Consider the following 23,460-nt stretch of genomic DNA (forward strand, 5'->3'; position numbering starts at 1 on the left):
AAAAAAAAAAAAAAAAAAAAAAAAAAAAAAAAAAGTGAGAAATCTATACAGAATTGCTGGGTTCTGATACATCCTTCAAGTCCATGCAGTGGCATAGTCAAGATTCTTAGGCATTATAGCTGAATTAATTGTGTGTTGCTTAAAATTATATATCTATAACCCTGAGCTACTGTTTTGAATGAAACTTTCTTCTCATTCCCAGCATTTAATAATCAATGTAGTGGTTAAAAAGCAGATGTTGGAACACTTAGATAATTGCACAATTAGTTAACTTGATGGTTAGCATGAGTACTGTCACCTTTGGCCACTGACAATCCTGCACAGGATAATGTTCTTTAAATGCTAGTTTGTTTGTATTATTTCCTTGCATAAATTTCTTCAGGGATTCCCTGTTGCCTGGACTGCCCTTTCTTTCTTCTTTGTTACTAGTTTAACAAAGAAGAATTTCCTGTTTTTCTCCCTAGTACTGCCACCAGGGAATGTTCAGTGAATGTTTTTTTATTGAATTATTTAAAAAAAGATGTATGAATGAATGTGAATGAATTTGAATGCATGATATCTATGTCAGTGGAAACAGATTGAGTTAGAAGTCCCAAGGCTTGAACTCTCTGAGCCTACTGGTATCTGTGTTACTTTGTAGTTTTAAAAAAAATGATAGCTTTAAAATTTAATCTTCAGTTTGCCAGTCTTAAATGTATATTCAATATGCAACTGAAGGGAGGCACAGTGGACAAAAAACTTGCTTACTGTTTCCTAGTCTCCCCGTCTATATAATTACCAGGTTGTGTTGAGTGTAGCTTGAAAACATCTCTTGAATTTATTCTCTTCTATTTCTACTACATTTACTCTAATCCAAGCCACCAACATCTCTGTTTTAAAGTGTATATTTAATTATTAATCAGGTATGGTGAGACCAACAGATCAAGAGATAATTGCCATGGAAAAGATATATTGTTATACTCACACATACCAAGAGAAGGGGGCTTGTGATGTCATGGCGTACATACACGGGGAAGCACCACAGTAAGGAGGCAGAGGGAGTGAGGGGAAGACATGGACAAGAGCTTTATTGTGGTTTCCGTGGGAAAGAACAGGTGAAACAGAGAAAACAGGTTTAGGATTGGGTAGTTTGAATAATAATTTCAATGGGCTCTGGGGCATAGGGGCTTTGCCTAGTTGTCTGGTATCTGACCCTGGTGTGATTACAGCAGAGGAGTTGTGATCCTGGAGTGTAACTCTGGAGATGGTTGGGATATGGGCTCCAAATTGGTTGGTTTGCATGTGAAAGGCATGCTCACAGGCCAGTTAGTTTGCTATCTCCAGGAATTAGCTGACCCTGGGAGGGGCAGTTCCTTCAGTTTCAGCAAGGTCCCAGGTACTAAAGCATCAGAAATACAGAAAAAAAAAAAAAAAGGATATGTTAAATACAGTCTCCTGCATGCATAGACTAACATAACTTTTTAACTGTTCTCCCTGTGTCCATGTTTGCTTCCCTACAATCTAGCATTTATTCTGTGGTGAGAGAAACCTTAAAAGTGTAAAGCAGATCATTCCTCTGCTTAAAATTCTTCTTTGATTTTCTCTTGTATTTCAAATAAAGCGTATTCTCTTACCTTGGTTTTGAGGCTCTTTATGATGAGGGTTCTGCCTACACCTGTAACTTCATTATGTTCTACTTTATCCTTCACTCACTTTATTTAAGGCATATTGATCTTTTAGTTCCTTCCACATGGTTTTTCTTTCTCAGAGTGTTTGTACAAGCAGTTCTTGGTGCTTGGGTGCTCTTTATCTGGCAGACTTCTAGTTAACCTTTGCATCTTAGCTAAAATACCTGGAAGTTTAAGGCACAAGATGGAGAGTAATGAGAGATATGGGTAAAAAGGTAGACTTAGAAAGGTTTTGTATGTGATATGAAGCAGTTAAGACTTTTTCCTTTGGGTAGTGGTGAGCCATTGGAATTTTTAAAATCAAGACAGCAATATAATCAACTTATTTTACTTTTATTTTAAAGGAAAGTAACGTTGCCAACTATATGGAACATAGATTAGAATGGGGAAGAAAACTATGACAAGGAGACCAGTTGGGAAGCAACTCTGTGCTAGAGGTAATGAGGAACAGTAGGATAGAATTCTAGCCCTGTAGCTTCCTATTTTAGTTCAGGCCCAAGCTCCAACCAACCTGCTCTACTTTCGACTTCAGGACTTAGCTAAAATTGTATAGGTTCTACTGAGAAGTCTTCCTTGACAGTCTTCCCCTAACTTCCTCCTTGGTGTATTCTTTTATCACACTTTTAATTTTTATTGGCATTTTTTTTGCTTATTTGATTCATACGTCTCTTTTATCTACATCAATTCTTGTCTTATTGATGCCTACCAAAGTAGCTACTGTTTTTGATAGCAGCTATGACTAGATAGAAGTATCTTTTGAACAAGTTGTCCCCTAAACATGCCATCCTTGGTATTTCTCTTTCTTTCTTTCTTTTTTTTTTTTTGGTGGCTGGTTGGTATAGGGATTCAACCCTGGACGTTGGTGTTAGCAGCACTGTACTCCAACCAGCTGACCCAACAGGCCAGCCTTTCCCTTTCTATTTCTGTGCCTTTGCTCATGGCCTTTCCCTTTTCTAGAATATTCTTATCTCCTTTACACACATTTCGGAGTTTTTACTCTGTTTTCATAACCCCATCCATATTCCACCATTTCCACAAAATTCTTTTTGATAGCTCCACCGAGATCACTTCCTCCTTTGAGCTCTTGTAGCATTTAAGCTGTGTACTACCTAGTTTATACTACCTTGTATTTTTTATCTTTTTATGATTCTGTGAATGTGGATACTCTCCCTCTTTGAGTTGGGTAAGATGTTTTATACCTCAGCATAAGTAGCATATTAACATTTATTAATTATTAGCGGTGGTGGTCATGTTGTCTCTTTCTAAGTCTTCCTGAAAACTACCTGGCTATAAACATAATTTATTCTGCTCTGGAAGACATAAATCTCAGTTTAGAAATACTTTAAATGGTTAATAATTTTAATTACCTGAATTTAAGCAAAAAAAGTTGTAATTAGTTTTCTCCAGAATTTTCAAAGGCCAAAATGAAAGAAAATAAAAAAGAAGAAACTTTTTTGGCCTCATTGAAATAGTGTTTTAAAGTTGAGTGTTAATATTTGACTGAATGCAAAATCCTTTAGAAGATTTACATTTAAAATGCTTTAGTTAAAGGAAAATATTTTCATTTGTTCCTTATGTTAAATATTAAGTCCTTTGACAGAATGAAGGCTTATTTTCTTCAGAATCACTCAAAACATTTGGGCCTCCTCTGGTTTGTAATCCTGTTAAATTTAATCCATGAATTAAAGCCTAATTATCCACAGTTGGTGAACTCCAGATAGACGTTTACTCATTAAGTTTACTTATTGGAACATTATGAAATGTTGAAAATACTTTGTATTAGGATTGAAAAAAAATTTTCTTTGAGAATTAACTAAATTTAATTGTCTATGTATTTTTCTTTAGCCCATATGTTGTGAAGTACTATGGCAGTTACTTTAAGAACACAGACCTCTGGATTGTTATGGAGTACTGTGGAGCTGGCTCTGTCTCAGATATAATTAGATTACGAAACAAGACAGTAAGTATTTTAAAATTGCTTTGCCAATCTTATTTCTAAAGATTCATATTTTAGAATCTGACTATGGGGTATTTTATTACAAAGAAAATATTAATGTGAAAACAGAAAAGGTTTTAAACAGTGTAAAGGGATCTAGTTGGAGATGTGAGAACCAGCCACATATCTTTCTATAGCAAATTTAGGAATCACATGATTAATTTATTCATTAAGATAATTTTTTTCAGTAAGTAACTGAGAAACTATCACACTACTCCTGTTCTTCATTTGGTATCAGTGTGTGTGTTGTTTATTAATGTGAGTTCAATAACTTATGGCTAGAACTTTATTTAAAGTTCACGATATTTATGATATTTCCTGATCTTAAATTTTCTGGATTATAATTTATGGCTGGTAAATAGTTAAGAAGTTATATGTTTCTGAATTTTTAAAAATAATTGAAAAATTTTTAATTTATTTTCTCCAGTATTGTCAAGATGTGTGAAAATGATAAAGCCAGATTTTATACACACACGCGCGCGCGCACACACACACGCACACACACACGATCTTCAAAAAGTTCATGGAAAGATTTGTATTATCTTGTAATCGTATTTTTCCACAAACTTTTTGAAGTATTTGTGTGTGTGTGTGTGTGTGGTATTTTATTTTTGTGAATTCAGCTTAATGGAATGTGTTATTTAATAAAAACTTTTATGGTTATGCTTTAACCCTAAGTAGAAGAGCTATTTACAAAATTGTTTACTTTAGTCTAGCTTTGCATCTAGTTTATTTGAACAGTTTTATGCACCAGAGTGACCTTTTATCTGTGAATGACTGAAAATAATCAATGAACTAATTTGTAATTCTGTAGAATGCTAACCCAGGAACAACATGACACTGTTACATGTTGTCAGACATGTTTTAGAAAAATGCATTCAGAAAACGTACTTAACTACTTGAGTCAATTTGTGGCTAACCAAAATCATTTTAAGGTTTGATGGGGGAAGTACATTGTTGTAAGTTTATTGTACTAGTTTTTTTTTCCTGTTAGAGAAAAAAACAGTAAATAGGATTTTTTTTTTTAAGGTAAAATCTCTGTTTTGACATAATGGATTAAGTGATCTATGATGTTCTAATTATATATTTTAGAAGTTCTATGGTGCTTAACTAGCATTTATGTAAATCAGATGAGTCTTAAGTGGCAGAACAATGCTTTAATTGAAAATAATTATACTCCAGTTAGAGAAGTGTTTTAAAATAAGTTTAGGGCTAAAGTCAGTGCATTTGGTATTTAAAATTATCAAGTAGGAATATGAAGTGTGTGAAATGGAAAATTTAAAAAAACTCTGTCTTTTTGGTTTTAAGTGTTAATGTTACCATTTTGAGTAGATAGTATTTGATCCATGTAGTTTATTTCTTGTTTCCAAAATTGCAAACTGTGAAGGTATATTATGGTTCCTAAAGATAGGTATGGATGGGATCTCCTTTATGAGTTATCAAAGGAAAGGTGTTATCCCTTCATATTCTTTTTAAGAAGACAGAGTTCTCTGAGCACGTTAGGAAGTCATACATTTGGAATAGTCTAATAGTTATTCTCACAGGACAGTTATCCTTGGTTCAGGGGTGGCATGGGAAGAGTCTAATTTACATATATGAAAAAGAACCCAGAGCTGCACAAGAGATTGATTAGGAACTATAGGGATATTGTCTCGGGTGTTTCCTTGGTGACAGCTTCTGTTAAATCTTAAGAATATTTTTTTTTTCTAACATGAGGACATTTTTCTTCATTTATTATTTAAAAATTTAGACTACCGTTATTGTTAAGGTTAGCAGTACATATAAAGATATATATCATCCCATTTTAAAAAAAATGTCTGGACATTGTAAGTATTTGATCATTTTATGGGAGCATTCACTGGAGTGATAATCTTGATCGCTGGAGTTTCATAGGCATGGCTGTTACTGATCGGCTGACTTTCTAAAATATGACCAGTGAAATAAATATGTCATTCATCTATTGAACAGATTTCAGACTCCCTCTAGTAGTTGTTTACATGGTCACAAAACAAATCAATCTTCTGCTAAGACTATGGCAACATTTTTTTTAAGGGCTTATAAGGGCTTTTGTTTTTGTTATATCTAGGCTTTGTTGTTTCTTTCAATTCTGTATACATTTTAAATAGCACAAGAAGTTTTTGTTATTATTTTATATTGTCAATGTTTATATTTATCCATGTATTTATGCTTTTTATTACTCTTTATTCCTTTCTGCCTTCCCCAGTTGCCTGCAGAACATCCTTTAGTGTTTCCTTATGTGTGGGTATTATAGTGACAAGATCTCAGTTTTTTTGAAAAACTTTATGAAAACGTTATTTCACTTTATTTTTGAACAATGTATTTGATGGATGAAGAATTTTAGATTGGCAGTTTCTTTTTGCATTTCAAAGATATTGTTTCATAATCATCTAGCTTCCATTACTTCTACTGATAAATTTTAGTGTTGTTTCTTTGAAGGTAATCTGTCATTTCTCTTTCTCTAGTAGCTTTTATGATATTATCTTTGGATTTCAGAAGCTTTATTTTGATGTGCCTAGGTGTAATTTTCTTGGTATTTATCCCACATGGTGTTCTTATTGTTCCTTGTTTTTGTGGCTTGATGTTTGTCATCAGTTTTGGAAAATTCTCAGTTGTTATTACCTCAAATAGTGTTTTTGGCCCATTTGTTCTCTCCTCTTCTGTCAATTGAATGTATTTAATTTAGTTTTTTTCCCCTTCTTTTCCCTTTTATATTGTTGTATTTTCCTTCTTTTTATCTGTCTGTGCTTTAATCTGTGTATTTTCATCTGATCTGTCTTCCAGTACACTAGTTCTCTCTTTGCCTGTGTCTAATCTGCTTTATAATCCATCTATTGCATTTTAAATTTTAGTTACTGAATTTTTATGTTCTAGAATTTTCATTTGATTCTTTTTAAAAGCATCCACCTCTTTGCAGAATTTTAAAACATTATCATTTGTTTCATAGAACGTATTAATTATAGTCTAATTTTGTCTGATAACTTTATTATCTTTGTCTCTTGTGGGTATCTTTTAATTTATTATTTCTCTTGGTTTTCATTGTTTTGTCCATCCTGGTTGTCTTTGATAGTATGCTAGACATTGCATACAAAATGGTAGAGATTATTTGCACTTCTGAATGATGAGTTGTTCTTCCACTGAATGTTTTTGTTTGCTTCTGCTTGGTGGCTAGAACTAGCAATCCAGGATCACCTTAGTCCAATCAGGAGTAGAGATAATTTGAACCTGCACTTTAGTACTTGTGAGGGTTGATCCCCCATTATGTCTAGGATATAATCCTTTGATATTCTAGGGCTTCTCCTCATCTTGTGAGTGAGTCAAAAGTTCCGCTCTGCTTCTTAGCTTCTTAGCCTCTGTTCCATAATTGACAGATACTTCTTGGGAGAAGTGGCCCTCAATACTGGGCTCACTTCTTTGGTGTTTTCCTTTTATCATAGCTTGATTCCAGACAAGAGACACTACTTTATATTTTTATTAGCCTTCAAACGGACTTTTACATATATTTATTCCAGACATTTTAGTTCTTCAGCAGGAGAATAGTCTGAATTATCTAGTCTGCCATTACCAGAAGTGGAGCTCTTTTCTAACAGTTTAAGTTTTGTTTTTAACAGTTAGGTCTTTAATATAGCTAGAATTTATTTTTGTGTATGATGTGAGGTGGAGATCTGTTTTTACTTTTTTCTGTCTGGAAATCTAATTCTCATAACACGATTATCTCTCCCATTTTAACTGACTTACATGCTTACTGTACTAAGACTCTATATATACTTGGCTGTGCATTTGGCCTCTCTGTTCTAGCTATTCCACTGATTTATTTATCTGCTTCTGCAACAGAAACATGCTCTAGATTGTATGGTGTGTTTGATATATGGGATGCAATTTCTCTTAATTGTCTTTGTTTTTATTGATCTCCCATATGAGTTTTAGAATAAGTTGTCAAAAAAGTCCTGCTGAGTTTTTGATTGGAATTATATTTAGCTCACAGTTGAAATATTAAATTTACAGATTAATCAAAAGTCAAATATTGATGTCAAATATCATTGATATTTTCTCATCCATGATCATTCAAATATCTTTGTGTTCAGTTCTTCTTTTATGTCTTTAAATGTCTTTTTAAATCCTTTCCTTGACAATCTTGCACATTTTCAATTTGATTTGTTTCTACAGACCTTGCCATTTTTACTGCTATCATGAATGGTGTCTTTTTTGGGGGGAGGTAAATTTTCTAGTTGATTAATGTATAAATGGTATATTTATAGAATATAGAATTCTGTTTTTATATATTCTTGCAACCTCAGGTAACTTTGCCATTGGTCCCCTGCTAGCACTGTTGCTTGATTTCACCAATTAGTCGTTTGCTTATTTACTTTCTATCCAGGTACCTACCCCCCATTGTAGTCTAATTAGTAAGATCCTATTTGACTATTAGTTCTTGTCTAATGCACAGTTCTTCTTCTTAATCTTTTTAGTCATTTTAGCAGTTTTAATCTTGTCCCTGATACCCATGTTCTGTGTTTGGGGTCTGTTCCTTGGTGTGGGCTTCTCAGACAGTGGTTTATCATTTGCCTATATCTCCTTTGCTTTCTGTTATGCGGGGTTATCTAGTAGAGCACTTGAAATGACTTTTCCTGTGATTGTGTTCAATAAAATGAATGAATGTGTAGTCTGTGGCTGTAAAACTTTGTTAATTTTAACCCTTACAGATCTAAAAAATGATGTAAAAAACATGATAATTGACTAGGTCATTTCAAAGAGGGCTTGAGGTGCTTTGAAACCAAGAGCTCTTAATGCTATGACCAAACATAGTGCTGTGTTTTTCCAAGGAGATATAACACTTAGCCAGTCATAGTCATGACACATAATATAATATAATATATTAATCATTAATATATTATATATTAATATATAATAAGCACATAAATAAATAGTATATAATAATATATAAATAAAAATATATAATTAATATTATATATTAATATAATATAATAATTACAGATTATTATCCATAATTGGTGATGTAGGAAAGTAAATAAATGTTTCAAATTTAAAAAAAAGATTATTTGAAATTCTTATTTATGTGGTTATCTTGAAATTAGTAATAAAAATAATCAAATATAGTTTGAGAACAAAGTTGGATTGGTGCTCAAGTGGACTCAGAGATGGATGTTGCTGTGATACAGCATAGTCCTATTGGACCTGAGAGCTTAAACTTAGCTTGCTTGATTTTATATGTATATATATGTATATGCATTAATATATCACAACCACCTTAATAGTAAGCTTTCTCAGAGGAATGGACATGTTAGATTACTTTATTAGAAACTTTCTTTTGGATCTTGCCTGACTTTGCATAATTTACAAGCCCCACTTACTGTAAAGAAGAAACAAAATTAGGTGGTGGTTTAGAGATTTGACTATGGGTGGGTCTTAGATTTTTTATTTGTTTTAAGAGGAACAACTCTTGGAAAACCACCTAACTTTTTGTAGAATTATGCTTGTCTTTGAAAGAAATCTCATTAGGGATAAAGAGTTCTTGATTTTAAATTATTGACTATTTTCTGTTTTTTATCAAATGTTTCCTTGAAAATTGAATATTAAAAGCACGGGAAAAAACAAATCTGATTAAGTTATGTGCCCTTTAAAATACATTTAAGTTCAGATTTTTTAGCCTGCTGTATAAGTACTGTTTATATATTATCTACTTCCTACCTGTACAATTTCATAACTTGTTACTATTTTCTCATGCACTTTAACTCCAACTTCCCTATAAAACTGGATCCTAGAATAAGAACTGGATTCATATTTTGGTGATTCTGTGTATGCCATTGCCCGTCCTTTCCTCCACTTTTGGGTGTTCTCCCCATCTCCAGTCTTTGATAAGTGAATTTGCATGTGTGAAAGCCGAGCTTAAAATATCATTTCTTACTTGAATTTTCCTTATTTTCTCAGGTACTTTGTTGTCTATTCAGTAATTCGTTGATTGATTAATTGGGTCTTTGTTGCATATTCATTCTTACATAAAGAAAGAGCAGAAAAAATGCTAGATGCTGTTATTATAATTTTTACTATTATTATTTTGCTTATTTTGACTACTAGGTAGGCGGAGCATCTTTTCATATGTGTATTGGCTATTCCATTTCTTTTTTTTTTGCCTATCCTTTGCCTTCTGTTGTTGGCCTTTTTTTGATCAGCTTGTGGGACTGCTTGACAGCTTGCTAATAGTTATAAGAGTATTTCACGTATCATTTAAGAATTCATAAAATGAATTATCTGATTGTCAGCATAGATATTAAAAGGACTTTTAAAATCTGACCTCTACTTTTCTTTGAGAAACGTCTAGGAAAGGGTGAAGGCATAGAATTGAGTTTGGGGGTTAAGTAGGCATATTCCAGTGATTGTAACCAAGGCTGAGTAATAAAGGGTGTGGATTGTGTCTATGTAAGTGCTAGTGCTTAATATGGGGCAGATCACAAAGTTGGCATTTGAGCTGGTTATGTATGGTAATTATGGTGATTAATGGTAGTGGTACTAGAATTAAAATGAAGGTGAACCTCTTATATATTCCAGTAGGTGATAAAAGTTTCTCTGACTTTCCTGGTTGCATTATGATTAAAAATCACTATTAGTATTCATTGAATCCTTTTGGTTAATAAGTATTAGGGAATCTATTAAATAGTGTATGTGACTTAAAATCTTGAATTCTGCAATCAGACTCACGAACATAAACTAGTTTTAAGGTCTAGGACAAATTGTTTAACTGACAAGAACTTCAGTTTCCTCATCTGTTAAATAATAAACATTTTATAGCACTTTATATTTTACTTTGCAGTTTTACTTACATTTAATTCTATAAAGAATTAGTGTTCTTTAGGAGGGAAAAAAGAGAAGCACTTAGCCTAACATAGTTCAGAGAAAGCTTCATTGGCGAGAGAATCCCTTGGCAAAAAAGATTAGGAGTCATTAAATATAAACTTGGAGATGGCAGGGTTTTGGGTTTTTTTGTTTACTTTTTTATCTCCGGCTTCTAGGACAGTGCCTAACACCTAGGATGTTCAGTAAATATTTGTTGAAAGAATGAATGAATAAATGAGGGAATCAGAGAAAAGAGGGCAGAGGACATTTTGGAAGAGGAAACAACCATATGCTGAAGTTATATTTCCATCTCTAAAGGTTCATATCCCTAGGACACACAAAGGAGAGTTCCCAGCATCTGATTTACATGGATTTACTTTTTTCACACATAATCAATTGCTCAAATCATTGCTAAATTTTAGGTTGGTGCATCTAGTTAGTATCATGTTATTGTTACATAGTTTTTTGCTTTTCTTGGAGTTCTTCCTGTTATTTTTTTGCCACATTGAGAAAATCTACATATGCCATCTTTATCATTTTGCTGATATATTCTAGCTTCTTACTTATGTTTCCTTGAATGTATGTGGTTCTTCTTTGAGAAGATTTTCTTTGAAGCTTCTTCATTTCTTATTCTAATGTGGACTCATTGCTTTCTAGGTCTGCTGTCCAGCTGCATCCTTGGAATTTATTTTCACTGGAGTCCTGGGTTAGTGCCACCGTTTTCTTACGTATTTCCTGTTTCCTTGGTTTTCATCTTTCTTCCATATTCATTCTAAACTATCTTCTTTGTGATACAAGAATAAGGGGTCAACTATTTGAGGCCTTGCATATCTGAAAATGTCTTTATTTTGCTTTCCTTCTTGGTTGACAGGCTATGCAGAATTTTATATTGAAAATAATTTTCTCTTAGAGCTTTGAGATTTTCCTCCATTGTATTCTAGCATCCAGTGTTGCTAATGTTATAGTTCATGCCTCTTAGAGTCTTATTTATTTGTAGGTTTTTCCCCCCCTCTGGAAAATTTTCAACTTTTCATCCTGATATTTCACAAGAATGTGCCTAGGTGTGAGGTTTTTTTTTTTTTTTTTCCAGCATGCAGTAGTTCCTTTCAGTGTAAAAACTTGTCTTTCTTCAGCTTTGGAAGAATCTCTGATAATTTCTCCCTCTATTTTCTTCACTAGATGGTTGAACCTCCTGAATTTACACACACACACACACACACACACACACACACACACACACACACACACACACACACATATTTTTTCCTCTTAAATTTTCTGTCTCTTTTTGGTTTTTTTGCCTTCGGGGGGTCGGGTGTGGAGGTGATTTACTCTATTTTCTGTCTTCTCTAACTAAACTTTTTATTTAAGCAGTTACATTTCAATTTATAAGAACTCTTTTTTTTTATTATTCCTTTTTTTTATAACTGATGCTGATACATGGATGGAGAAGCTTTTCAAATTGCTTTAAGAATAATAGGCTTTTTAAAAAGTTATTTTCTGTTTCCTCAATCATCTCTGTTTCCTCTGGGGTTATTGTTTTACTTGTTTTGTTTATCTTGGTCTTGTACTTGGGATAGGAAGTCTGACTATTTCTCACTGTAAGTGCTTTTGACTGACAGGCATAATATTAGGGTGAATGGGTTGGGAACTGGTTTTTAAGGGGAAGGGCCTACAAAGGCTATTCATTCAATTTCTTTAGAGAGGAACCCTCCTGTCCCCCACCTTTTTTTTTTTTTTGGTTTGGGGATAAATGCCAGAATGCATGTAATCAGAGGAGCCAACTCTTATTTCATTTTCTTCTTTTCAGCTTCCATGGAAAAGCTAATATCTTTTCCATCTCCCTTTCTCACTCTTGCTCGCCCCACTTTGTGGTTCTAAGCTTGGAACCCTTCTGGGGTTTACTTGGAACCATTCTTTTTCCAGATCCCTTCTTTGCCTGCTCTAAGCTATAACTCTGTCCACAGAAATGCTCCTCCCAAATTTATCGTACTGTTCTGTGCTGATTCTTTTGTTATTAGTTTATTTTGTTTCAAGAGGAGAGACAAATAACTGAACAAATTAACTATAAATTCATGTTAGTGATTGAACATGAACAAGTGCCCTCCCATTGCCTTTTGTATACTATATATACTTCCACATTCTTAGCAGTTTGTTTTATTTTATTTTTTTCTTTAGGAGTTTAAATTAGTACAACTACATTGAGGAGTAATTTGATTATCTCTTATAATTCAATATGTATGAGTACGAACCATTGGTGGTTCTCTTCCTCCTTCTGTACCTTTGAGAAATCTCAGCACAATTGTACAAGACTTGTAAAAGAATGTTGTCACAACAGAAAATGAGAGGCAAATTTAAATGTCAGTTAGCACTAGTCCCTGAACTAGAGCATCACTGTGGTGGTTCTTTCAGTCTCCATAATATAGCTCTTTGGTGAAGCCAAGCTCTGAGAGTAGTGTTCTAGTAGGTCTTGAAACCTTTCATAGTACCTTGTACCCAGCTGTACAGATGAGAATTACATTAAAATACCAAATAAGTTTTGTGTCTTAATACTTATGTAAACATTCAGTTTGGTATATAAGAGAAAGTTTTAGTATCTCCTTTTACCAGGATGAGATCTATTTCTGTGATATTGGATGGGCATGGAGGAACACAAAATAATGGAGAGGAAATTCCAGACTGAAAATAGCATCTCTTAAGTGATGTATATATGTATTTTCCTGGGGTAGACTTATTGTTTTATAATGGAAATAATTGGGAAAATCCAGTTTTCTTTAGTTACCACTTCTTTAGAAGCATAAAGGACACATTAAGACCATTCTGCTTGGTAAATTCTCACAGATTATTAGTTTTAGAACAGTGATTCTCAACTCCAGTGATAGACATTTGGTAGGCATTGTAAGAACAGTACTTGTATAGTATTGTTATGTGCTAGGTGTTTTTCTAAACACATCATGTATGTTAATTACATTTAATCCCCATATGAGGGTTGAACAACCCTATGAGGTAAGAGTTATTATTGACCCATTTTCCAGATAAGAAATGAACCCATAGACAAATAAAGTAGATTGTAGGGAAAGAAAGTGTTGAAAATAAAGCTAAATGCTAGAGTTGAGCTGTAATGGTTAAGAGGACAAGATCTGGAGCCAGACTGCCAGGGTTTGAATCCTGGCTCTGCCACATAGTACTCGTGTTAATGTGGGCAAGTTTTTAAAACTTCTCTGTGACTTAGTTTCTTCATCTGCTAAAAGGGATAAGATGACTACCTTATTTCATTGAGTTGTTCTGAAAATTACATGTATTTAAAGTGCCTGAACAGCACCTGACATATAAAAAGCCCTATATGTATTTGTTATTGATACTGTCATTATCATCCTGTCATCTCACTTAAATAGATGGAAGTGTCTTTGCATTGTGAACATTGTCTATCGAATGTGTTTGGGTAGAGTAATACAGAGGACTATGGAACCAAGGACAGAATCCTAGCATTCACCATTGGTACTTTGAATTACTGTTGTTAATGAAGGAAGTATGCATTCCATAAGACAGAAGTTAGATTTTTAGGTACAGTGAGAGTTTCTTTAGTAGAACCAGGTAGTGACTATTCAAAATATACTTGGATATTTTATCCAACTGCCCTTAGTATTAATGCCTAGCATGAATAGCCTTTATAGTAAGCATTTGGTATGTTGTATTTTAAAAATACATATTCTGCCTTGATGTTAATTATGTGCTGTTTCAAACAGATTTTTTTTTTCTTGTTGAAGGCATACCAAATTCTTGTTATTGATTATTAAGATTTATTTGGAGCTTGAAAGTTTGATATTACATAATTGTTAATAATAGACATCTTTTTGACATGTGTGGATTTCTGTTCCATAAAGTGCTTTTGGGGGTTTATATTTACCTCTGTGTTATTGGACTAATTTATGTTTGACTTTCTAATCACTTTGTTGCATGTTCCCTCTTTGTGTAATAGATACTAGTTCATACTGGATTTACAACTCTGTATATAGTGAGTGCTTTTCTGTTGCCTTCTGATCTCTTTTTCAGGAATCTTTTCATGTGGGAAAGGATTTTAAAATGTCTACCCACTGACCATTTTCACAGTAGAGTATCAGTTCTCTTTCTCTGCAGATCAAGAGATTATAAGCAGCCTGTATATATGTGTATTTACATATGGTATAAGTAGTGAAAGCTTTCATTTTGAATCACTAGTTGTGGGACTTTGTGATAGATTATTAATCTTCTTTTTCTTGCCAGACATGTGCAATCCAGATTTCCAGAAAGACAACCTCTCTGTGCCCCCTTGTATATAATAATGGTTAAAATATTCCAGTTATGCTTCCTAATGTATGTACTTTGTGTTGAACAGAAGATTTGTGCTTTTCTGGAAGAATCCCATAACTTCTTTATGTTTAAAATCTTGGATATTTTATACTCTCAATTCCCCTTTTTTGGGTGGGATGAGGTAGAGGGGTGAGAGTTGGAAAGGAATTACTGAGCTGCTCTGCTCTTTTTCCCAAAGTGTTTTCCTCATCTTGAATACCTGAGAGCCCCATTAAATTATGTATTCTTTTTTCCCGAGAGAAGAAGAGAAATTTTGGTTGTAAAGAAGTTGCAATATGAGGCTTGATGGATGTTTCGATAATGTCTTACCTGTAAGCTTAAGTATTACTTTTGATATTTAAATATTTCAAAGGTTGCTACGTATCCCTCAAGTTTCTCTAAACCATTGTTTTTTCAGTAAGAGGTTTTGGTCACTATTGTGTATGATTATATCATATATGTCATAAAAGCTAATGGATGATGGAAAAATTTTGGAAATAGATGGAGGTAGTGGTTACACAGCATTGTGCATGTTATTAATTCTACACAATTACATGTTTTAAAATGCTTAAAACGGCAATCCTTATGATACATATATTTTACCACAATTAAAAAAAAAAGCTAATGGAAACTGAAACATGAAGTTCTGTAAAATGAGAAATCTAAATGCAATATTAGTAAATTTGACATGAATATTTATTAGCTGAGCGAGATAGTACTAGGAAAATGAAGGCAAAAAGGAGGCTTTTTTTTTGAAGCATATATGTTCCTTTTAAAAGATGTGTTTATTCCACTCCCCCTGCCCCTAATTATTGTATCCTTTTGTTTAAGGGCAAAAACCAGAAATCAGCTTCAGAGATCTTATGCTGTTATATCTGGAATAACCTCTAGCATTTCTGGAACTAGTCAGTGATATGTGCTTTATACACACCTCTTTTTCAGGAACTTCCCCTCTCTTTGGTATTGACTTCAAGTTTACAGCATCAGTTTCAAGTCTTGGTTATAAACTACAGAAAACCCAGCTTAAGCTTGTTTAAGCCAAAAAGAGAATTTATTTGCTTACATAACTAAAAATGTTTGCAGAGTTAGTTTTGTTCATGGCTTGATTCAGGGTAAATTCTCTTTGTTCTGATTCTGCTACCAACATGTACTCTCCCCTCATGATGGTTAACAAGATGGCTGCCAGCAGTTTGGTGGACTGTACCTTTCTGGTTGAAATCCAGCAGAAAAGAGTAATAGTCTTGTGCCTCGTTGCTTCTGAATGGGTCATGTGCCTTTCTCTGAGCAAATCATTGTGGCCATTGGAATGTGATGTCCTAACTGGCTTAGTCCTAGGTCATGTGTCCAAACCAGAGCTAGGATAAAGTTGACTGCTAAAAATACATGGTCAGGATGGGCAAGTAGTGATTTTCTGAGAGAAATCAGAGTATATTAGCAAGAGAAGGGTGAGTGAGTGCTAGACTGGCAAAAAATAACACTTTTCTGTGTATTTACTAAACCTAAAATCAAAACTAAATACATCAGGAATAAAGAAGAACAAGAACGAAAAACTCCTCTAAAATAGCTCCCAAAATGAATGTTAAACTTGGAAGAGGCATCTGGTGACATTGAGAGTCAAGCTGTTGGGTCTCCAAATCTTTCTTTCATCTGTCACAGTAATGGAGAGTATGGTTGCCATTTCTCAAGAAGTCTGTTCCTGCTATGTCAGCAGTAAATGTTTGCTATAGGAATTCTCCTGGTAAGTCTACTTATCATGATTAAAGACCCATGATTCCCTTTAGAGCAGGGTGACTCAACCCTGATGTTATTTCTGGTGTCCCTGGCCGTTTCTCTTACGAGGATTTTCTCACCCTGAGCAGGTATTACTGTTCAGTGCTGTACTAGAATCTTAGAATGAGTCTTGTTGTGTAGGAAGTGATGCTTTTTGCTCCTTGCTTGTTGTCTCCCATGGAGTGAGTTTGAATTCTGAGTGTACTTCACACTTGCCTCTTAAAGTTCCAAGCCACAGCATTAGCATAACCATGCATTGTAGGATTAGACCACTAAAATTTTTCATAGCAATCATGTGCCGCCATGTTTTAATCTCTGATTAAATACATTATGCACATCATGCTCCATTACATCTTTTTAAAATCTTTTGATTGGATCGTAAACACTTTATGATTTTCCCATGTTACTATATAGTCCCCTGAATAGACAATCCTTTCTCCCTTAACTAAGTAAATTAAGTTTACAAAGGCATTTCCTTGGCTTCACTTATTGGTAAGTTGCCCAGTTTTCACCTTTGTTGCTATTCTTCTTGGCATTTCTCCCTGTTGTATTTCCCTTTCATCAATCAGGCCCACCTTCATACACTTTATTTTTATATTGTACATTTCTCTCCAGGCAGACTGCCTGTTACTGTCGTATCTACAGTGAGCCCTCCCTCCCTGTCATAATCCTGACCCATAGCACACCGTAACAGTGGTTATTTGGAGTGATGTGGTTTAGTGGAAGGACCTCTGGATGTGGAGCCAGAAGACCAAGCTTCAGTGCCTGGGTTGTTCCTTATTAACTCTCTGACCCTGGGTATGTGGTGTAACTCCTCTAAACTTCAGATTCCTAATTGTGAAATGGATCTAATATCATATTACTTGCCTTACTTATATCCGTGTTTTCTTGTGAGAAACAAAGATGATGAGTGTCAGAGCATTCTATAACCTGTGAAGTTCTATACAAATGTAAAGTGCTACTTTATTACTATTCATTAAGGCAAAGACTTTTAAAAATAATAGTTTTAAATTACTAATGATACAAGAATTTTATGATATTTGTTGAAGTAGTGTTAAAGAAATATATTAAAAGATCACTGTGTCTTATCCAGTAAAGCCTTGTTTAATCTTAAGAAATCAAGAAATGTACATAAATTAATTTTTCATAAAATAGAAGTTTAATTCCCTAAATGGCAAATTTCTCATTTTAAAATTTTTGGATGGAGATTTTAAAAATTGTATTGCATTTTTAACAAGAGTATGTATACTTCCTCCACCTTTTAATTATATAAATTAAGAAACAGAAATAACACAAATACATTGTAAAAATTTCAAATAGTGCAGAGGCGTATAAAAGAGGAAGTTAATGTCTCCGCACTCACCCCTCAATTTTGCTTCCTTTAGGTCATGTCAGTTAATTTCTTGTGGGTTCTTCTAGCACATGTGTATGCAGAGTTTGTTTTATACAAAAATTCATATTCTATGTGGTGTTCTATATTTGCCTTTTTCTGGGTAAACTTCTGATACATCTTAGATACCTTCCCATACCAGTACATATAAACCTTATGTGTATGTAACAGAATGTATTTTTTCAGTTTAAATAAAGAGATATAATGAATTCCATCTTTTCTAGGCTTTTTTTTTGTAGTTGTTAAAGCGGCAGGAAATGCTGTCAGAGTTTTTTTTTTTTTTTTCTTTCTAAAAGTTCAGATATGGTCATGTCATCTTTCCGTTTAAGAATTTGTAGGTGTATAAAACAGTTCGGCCCTAACCTGACTTCTCATTTTGTACTATTTTCCCATACACATTACATTCAGACATACAGAACCATTCACTGGTACTGGACTTCATATATTTTTATGCCCATTGCCTTTGCACATGCTTAATATTTTCTTCCCTCTTCAGTCACCTGATAAGCTTTGTTTATTGTGCAAGAGTCAGCTCAAAAGTCACCTCGTCATGGAGCCATCTGTGAGTGGGGAGAATGGTGAGGTAAGATGTTTGATGATGGCAGGGACTGTATCATTCAAGGCCTTGAAGTTTGTATTAGATGGTTTGGATTTTAAGAGAACTGGTTCTAATGCATAATCAGCTTTTAAGAACTGCTCCCTTGCAGTGCTCCTATAGCTAATCCTGTTGTTGCAAGCATTACTTAGTATTGTAATTATTTGTTCCTCTGCCCTTCCCTTTCCACAAAATTCTGAGTATCATGAAGACAGGGTAGTAAGTGTACCAGGCTTCCAGTAGGTTCTTGTTAGTGCCTACCTTCTATGGTTGTGTTTTGGGTATTAGATGAAAAGGATACCTGTGGAGTGGCTGATATAGTAAGAACTCAATAAATGTAAGCTTTTGTTATCACCATTGTTATCACTGGGTAGATAAATCCTTACTTGGGGAAAATAAGGTGATTTCTTGAAAGGGGAGATTTGATCCAGGCTTTAAAAGAGTGTGTAAAGATTCTAGTGGTGAGTTCTGATCAAACAATTTTCAAGACCTCATGCAAAGTCACTGAGAATGTGAAACTTGAAATTTTGTAATAAAGTATCTTAGTTATCTCTCTGTCTATTGAAAGGGGGAACTATGACCAGTTCTTTTTATATCCTTAATATCTAATAGGTGATAAATGTAGAATTAATGCATTATTTTATACACATAAATAATTATGTTAAAAAGGTTGGGTCTAGCTAAGATTGTCAAAGACACATTTTTAGAAAATTAAAATTCTTAATTTTGTGTGAATTTACAAAAACTTCACTTGAATTTCTTATTACTAACATAAAAACATTAAGGCAGTCTGTGTATTTTAAAACTGTGCATGTGCCCCAGAGACAAGTTGGTGGGTGCATTTTTATCAAAACCATATACACGGTGACATATTAAATGTATCATATTATTATACTAATCATATGACTCTAGAAACAAAAGTAACCAGAGGACTAAAACCTATCAAAACCATCTTTTTGTTTTTGTACAGTGAAATTCTTTTTAAATTTGCCAGTGAATTCATACCAGCATTGAAACCAGATGTAGACTTCCGTCTTTTAATGTATTAGCTCAGTTATAAAAGTTGTATTTCCATCTCTGATTGCTGAGTGTTTCATTCATGGTTTACTATCTCTCTACCACCCTCCTTTTTGAAGAAAAACAAGAAAAAACCACCAGACTATAAATGTGATTCAGATGACTTTGAAATGACATTGCCCCATTTGTATAGTGACAGAAATGAAATTAAACCTGTAATGTAATGAGAAAAACCTAATTAAATCCACAAACGAAGTAGTCTGTTGATAAAATTTTTCTTTGAAGGGATTCTTAATAGATTCCACTAAAAGAAGTGTTAGCTGTGATTTGAGAATGGACTAAGACTTTTTCATCTAAGAACTGAGTTCTTTTATTACCTCTTTCTGTCTGAAGCAGATCCTCTCTCCTGTGTTTTTATTCCTAAGTGTTTTCAGTATAAACCTGATCATATTGAAACAGTTGAATATGTGCTGTCTGAACTGATTAAACATCTTATGTAGATGAAAAAGCTGCTACTTTAAATTTTATATAGTAATGGGAAGAAGTAGTTCTCTCTGTTGCCAAATAAAAATCTAGCTAATTTGATAATTGACTGTGTTTATATGTAAGTGAAATTTGTTAAAACAGCTAGAGATTATTTGAAAATAAAACTCCATCTATCAAGGAAAATGACTGTCAACTTCTTTACTTTTTAATAGTGAAATGGCCAGCATGTGTCTAAAAAAACATGAAATACACATGATAATAAATATTTAGATCAGGACCTGCATTTTGGTGTCTGCTAAATACACATGTTCCTATCTCCTTCCATTCTCCTTGTTCTCCATGAGTGACACATAATACTTGTAGAGTGGCTTAAATCTTGATGTAGATATTGCTCTTGTCCAAAGTTCATTTGATACCATTGATATTTAAAAGAGATCAGGTAAACATTTATTCCCCCAAATTTCCTAAGATTTATCTGCATTTTGGCACTACAAGGCTGAAACTTGGCCCGTCAGTTTTTACCGTTTTTCTTATCTTAATGGAAAGAAGAAAACTGGTCCTTACCTTGTTTCCAAGTACCATTTCATAACTATTATATTTCTATTCTTCAGTACATTATTTGAGTTACTTTACTGATAGTCTTTACTTTCTCTAGATGGTGAACTACTTTTCTTTTTCTTTTTTTTTGTTTTTCCTTTTTGTCTTTTTTCGTGACCGGTAACGGGATTGCAACCCTTGGTGTCATGCCCACACTGCGCTCAACCAGTGAGTGGACCGGTCCCTATATGGGATCCGAACCCTCGGCGGGAGCGCCGCTGCACTCCCAAGCGCCGCACTCTACTGAGTGCGCCACCAGCCGGCCCGTGAACTACTTTTCTTATTGCTCTCCGTAGTGCTTCCATTTCACTTTGAAAGTGCTTTTTATAATAGTTTGAGTTTATAAATCTGTCTTTCCTGCTGTATTGGAACTCCATGAGGTTAGGTAAGAGTTTTTTTTATATTTTTTTATTTTTTTAAATTTAATGTAGAGTAGGTGCTCAATAGATTATTTTTTCAGTGAGTGAATGTTATCTAGGGCTTTTTGGAAAACACTTCTGCATTCTTGGTCCGCTTTTCTATTATACTCTTCTTGTTTGCCACATATGTGCTGTTATTCTCAGCAACGTTGTGACCCAGATGGAATTATGTATGATTAATACCTCATTGTTTTGATTCGCTTTTATTGGATAATTAGTGAAGTTTAATACTTTCCATGTATGTTAACCAGCCTTTTTTTTTTTTTTTTTAAAGTTTTGTGAATTATTTATTCATTTCTTTGGCCTATTTATTTATTGGGCTTTTATTGTCCTGAAGGATTTACGTGAGCTCTTTATTTTCCAAATAATTCTGTGCACTACATATCTTCCTATATTTATTGTGAACATTTTTCTAAGTTTTCTAAGCTTATAGTTTGCATGTAGAAAAAGCTAATAAGTTCTTATAATTCTTTGCTTTTTTTGATTAGAAACTATTATTCCTACCTAGTTGTTTGAAACTTACTTTGATTTTCTTTTATTTTTATTTAAATATTTTTAAGTGTTTAAATAATTGAGCCATATATTTGTTTTAGTGAGACTAAGCATCTGTTTTCGGGAAAATATTCATAATGTCATCCATAATGTACTCAGGGTAACTTTTCAGGCCAGGTGAGTGTGCTCACTTGCAGGATTCATTGACAGGTATACTTGTTTTGTTTCACTGACATACCATTTAAATACTAATTTGAATGCTGAGGTGTATCTGGGACAGGCACTCTGCCTGATACTCAAGGCTGATAGTTTTATTGCTTGTTTTTGGCTGGTATCTTTTCTTACTGTTGTTAGCCACCAGTAACTGTTTTGGTTGGTTGGTGTTATAGCTGGGAACTGTTCTGATTAGACATTTGCTTTACTGATTATCAAATATTTTGTATATCACCCTTGGAACAAGCCTTGAACCCCCCTCCCCTTTTTTAAAAATATTGAGACCAATTCTTAACATTTATGTTTGTGACATCTGGCAGTATTGTCTTAGGAGTATTGACTGTAGAAGACAAGTGGGCTTTGCTACTTAGTAATTGTATGACATTCAGCATACCACTTAATTTCTCTGAATTTGTTTCCTCATCTGTAAAAAAGGGATGATAATAAGTGTTTCTGCTTACTTACCTTAGTTGTGAAATCACATAATCTACTCTTTATAAACTGTGAATTAATGTAAAAATTTAAGACAACACATTTACCTCTGTGTTCTAGAAAATATTTCTTTACCTGTTTTTTGTTATTTAAAATGATTTTATCGAGGGATAGAAACCTTTCATTTCCCATTTGACAATAAAAGACTTAAAATACAGATACTGCTTTTGAGCATGGATATTCAACTGTACCACAAATTATTATTATTTTTTTTGTCTTTTTCCGTGTCCGGCAACGGATCGCAACCCTCAGTGTTGCCCCTGTACCGGACCGGGGACCGGCAACGGGATCGCAACACTCGGCGTTGCTCCCGCGCCTCGCTCAGCCAGTGAGCGGGAACCGGTCTGTATGTGGGATCCGAACCCTCGGGCGGGAGCTCAGCCAGTGAGCGGGAACCGGTCTGTATGTGGGATCCGAACCCTCGGGCGGGAGCTCAGCCAGTGAGCGGGAACCGGTCTGTATGTGGGATCCGAACCCTCGGGCGGGAGCTCAGCCAGTGAGCGGGAACCGGTCTGTATGTGGGATCCGAACCCTCGGGCGGGAGCTCAGCCAGTGAGCGGGAACCGGTCTGTATGTGGGATCCGAACCCTCGGGCGGGAGCGCCGCCACGCTTCCCAAGCGGCGCACTTATCCAGTGCGCCACCGGGCCGGCCCCACAAATTATTTTTAATTAAGCTCTATTTATGAGCTAGAATGAATGATTGGATATTACATCATTTTTTGATTGGGGAGGATATGAAGTGAATAAGAGGAAACTGACTGCCTGAAGTAAGGAGAGGGATTTATTACCAAAGGGAGAAAAGCATAGTGAAAGAGAGGCCATATAAACTTTACACATTTGCTTCAGGTCTGCCCTCTCCACCTGTAACAGTTTAGAGCCAAATTCACACTGTATCTTTAAGGATTCTTGTAAGCTTCATGAGGAATGAGACTGTCAGTTTTCTTATCACTGTAGCACCTTCAGCAGTTTCAGTACAGTAGAGCCAGTCAAGTAGATATTTGTTCAATGAATGAGTAAATTGATGTCCAAATGAGTGTGAATTTATTTAGTTAAGACTATTTTCATGTGAAGATCTTCAAAAAGTTCATGGAAAGATTCATATTATCTTTTAATTTTCCCATGAACT

General features: G+C 34.3%; 1 protein-coding gene across 1 annotated transcript in view; it reads left to right on the forward strand.

Moving 5' to 3' along the window:
- LOC103603673 (serine/threonine-protein kinase 3-like) overlaps positions 1-23,460 on the forward strand; it is a 125,674-nt gene that overhangs the window by 64,675 nt on the left and 37,539 nt on the right. The window contains exon 4 of the mRNA XM_008588244.1: positions 3,513-3,627. Within this exon, the coding sequence (XP_008586466.1) occupies positions 3,513-3,627 (115 nt within the window). The remainder of the gene's footprint in view (positions 1-3,512; positions 3,628-23,460) is intronic.

The sequence above is a fragment of the Galeopterus variegatus genome, unplaced genomic scaffold (assembly GCF_000696425.1).
Source record: "Galeopterus variegatus unplaced genomic scaffold, G_variegatus-3.0.2 Scaffold4737, whole genome shotgun sequence".
NCBI lineage: Eukaryota > Metazoa > Chordata > Mammalia > Dermoptera > Cynocephalidae > Galeopterus > Galeopterus variegatus.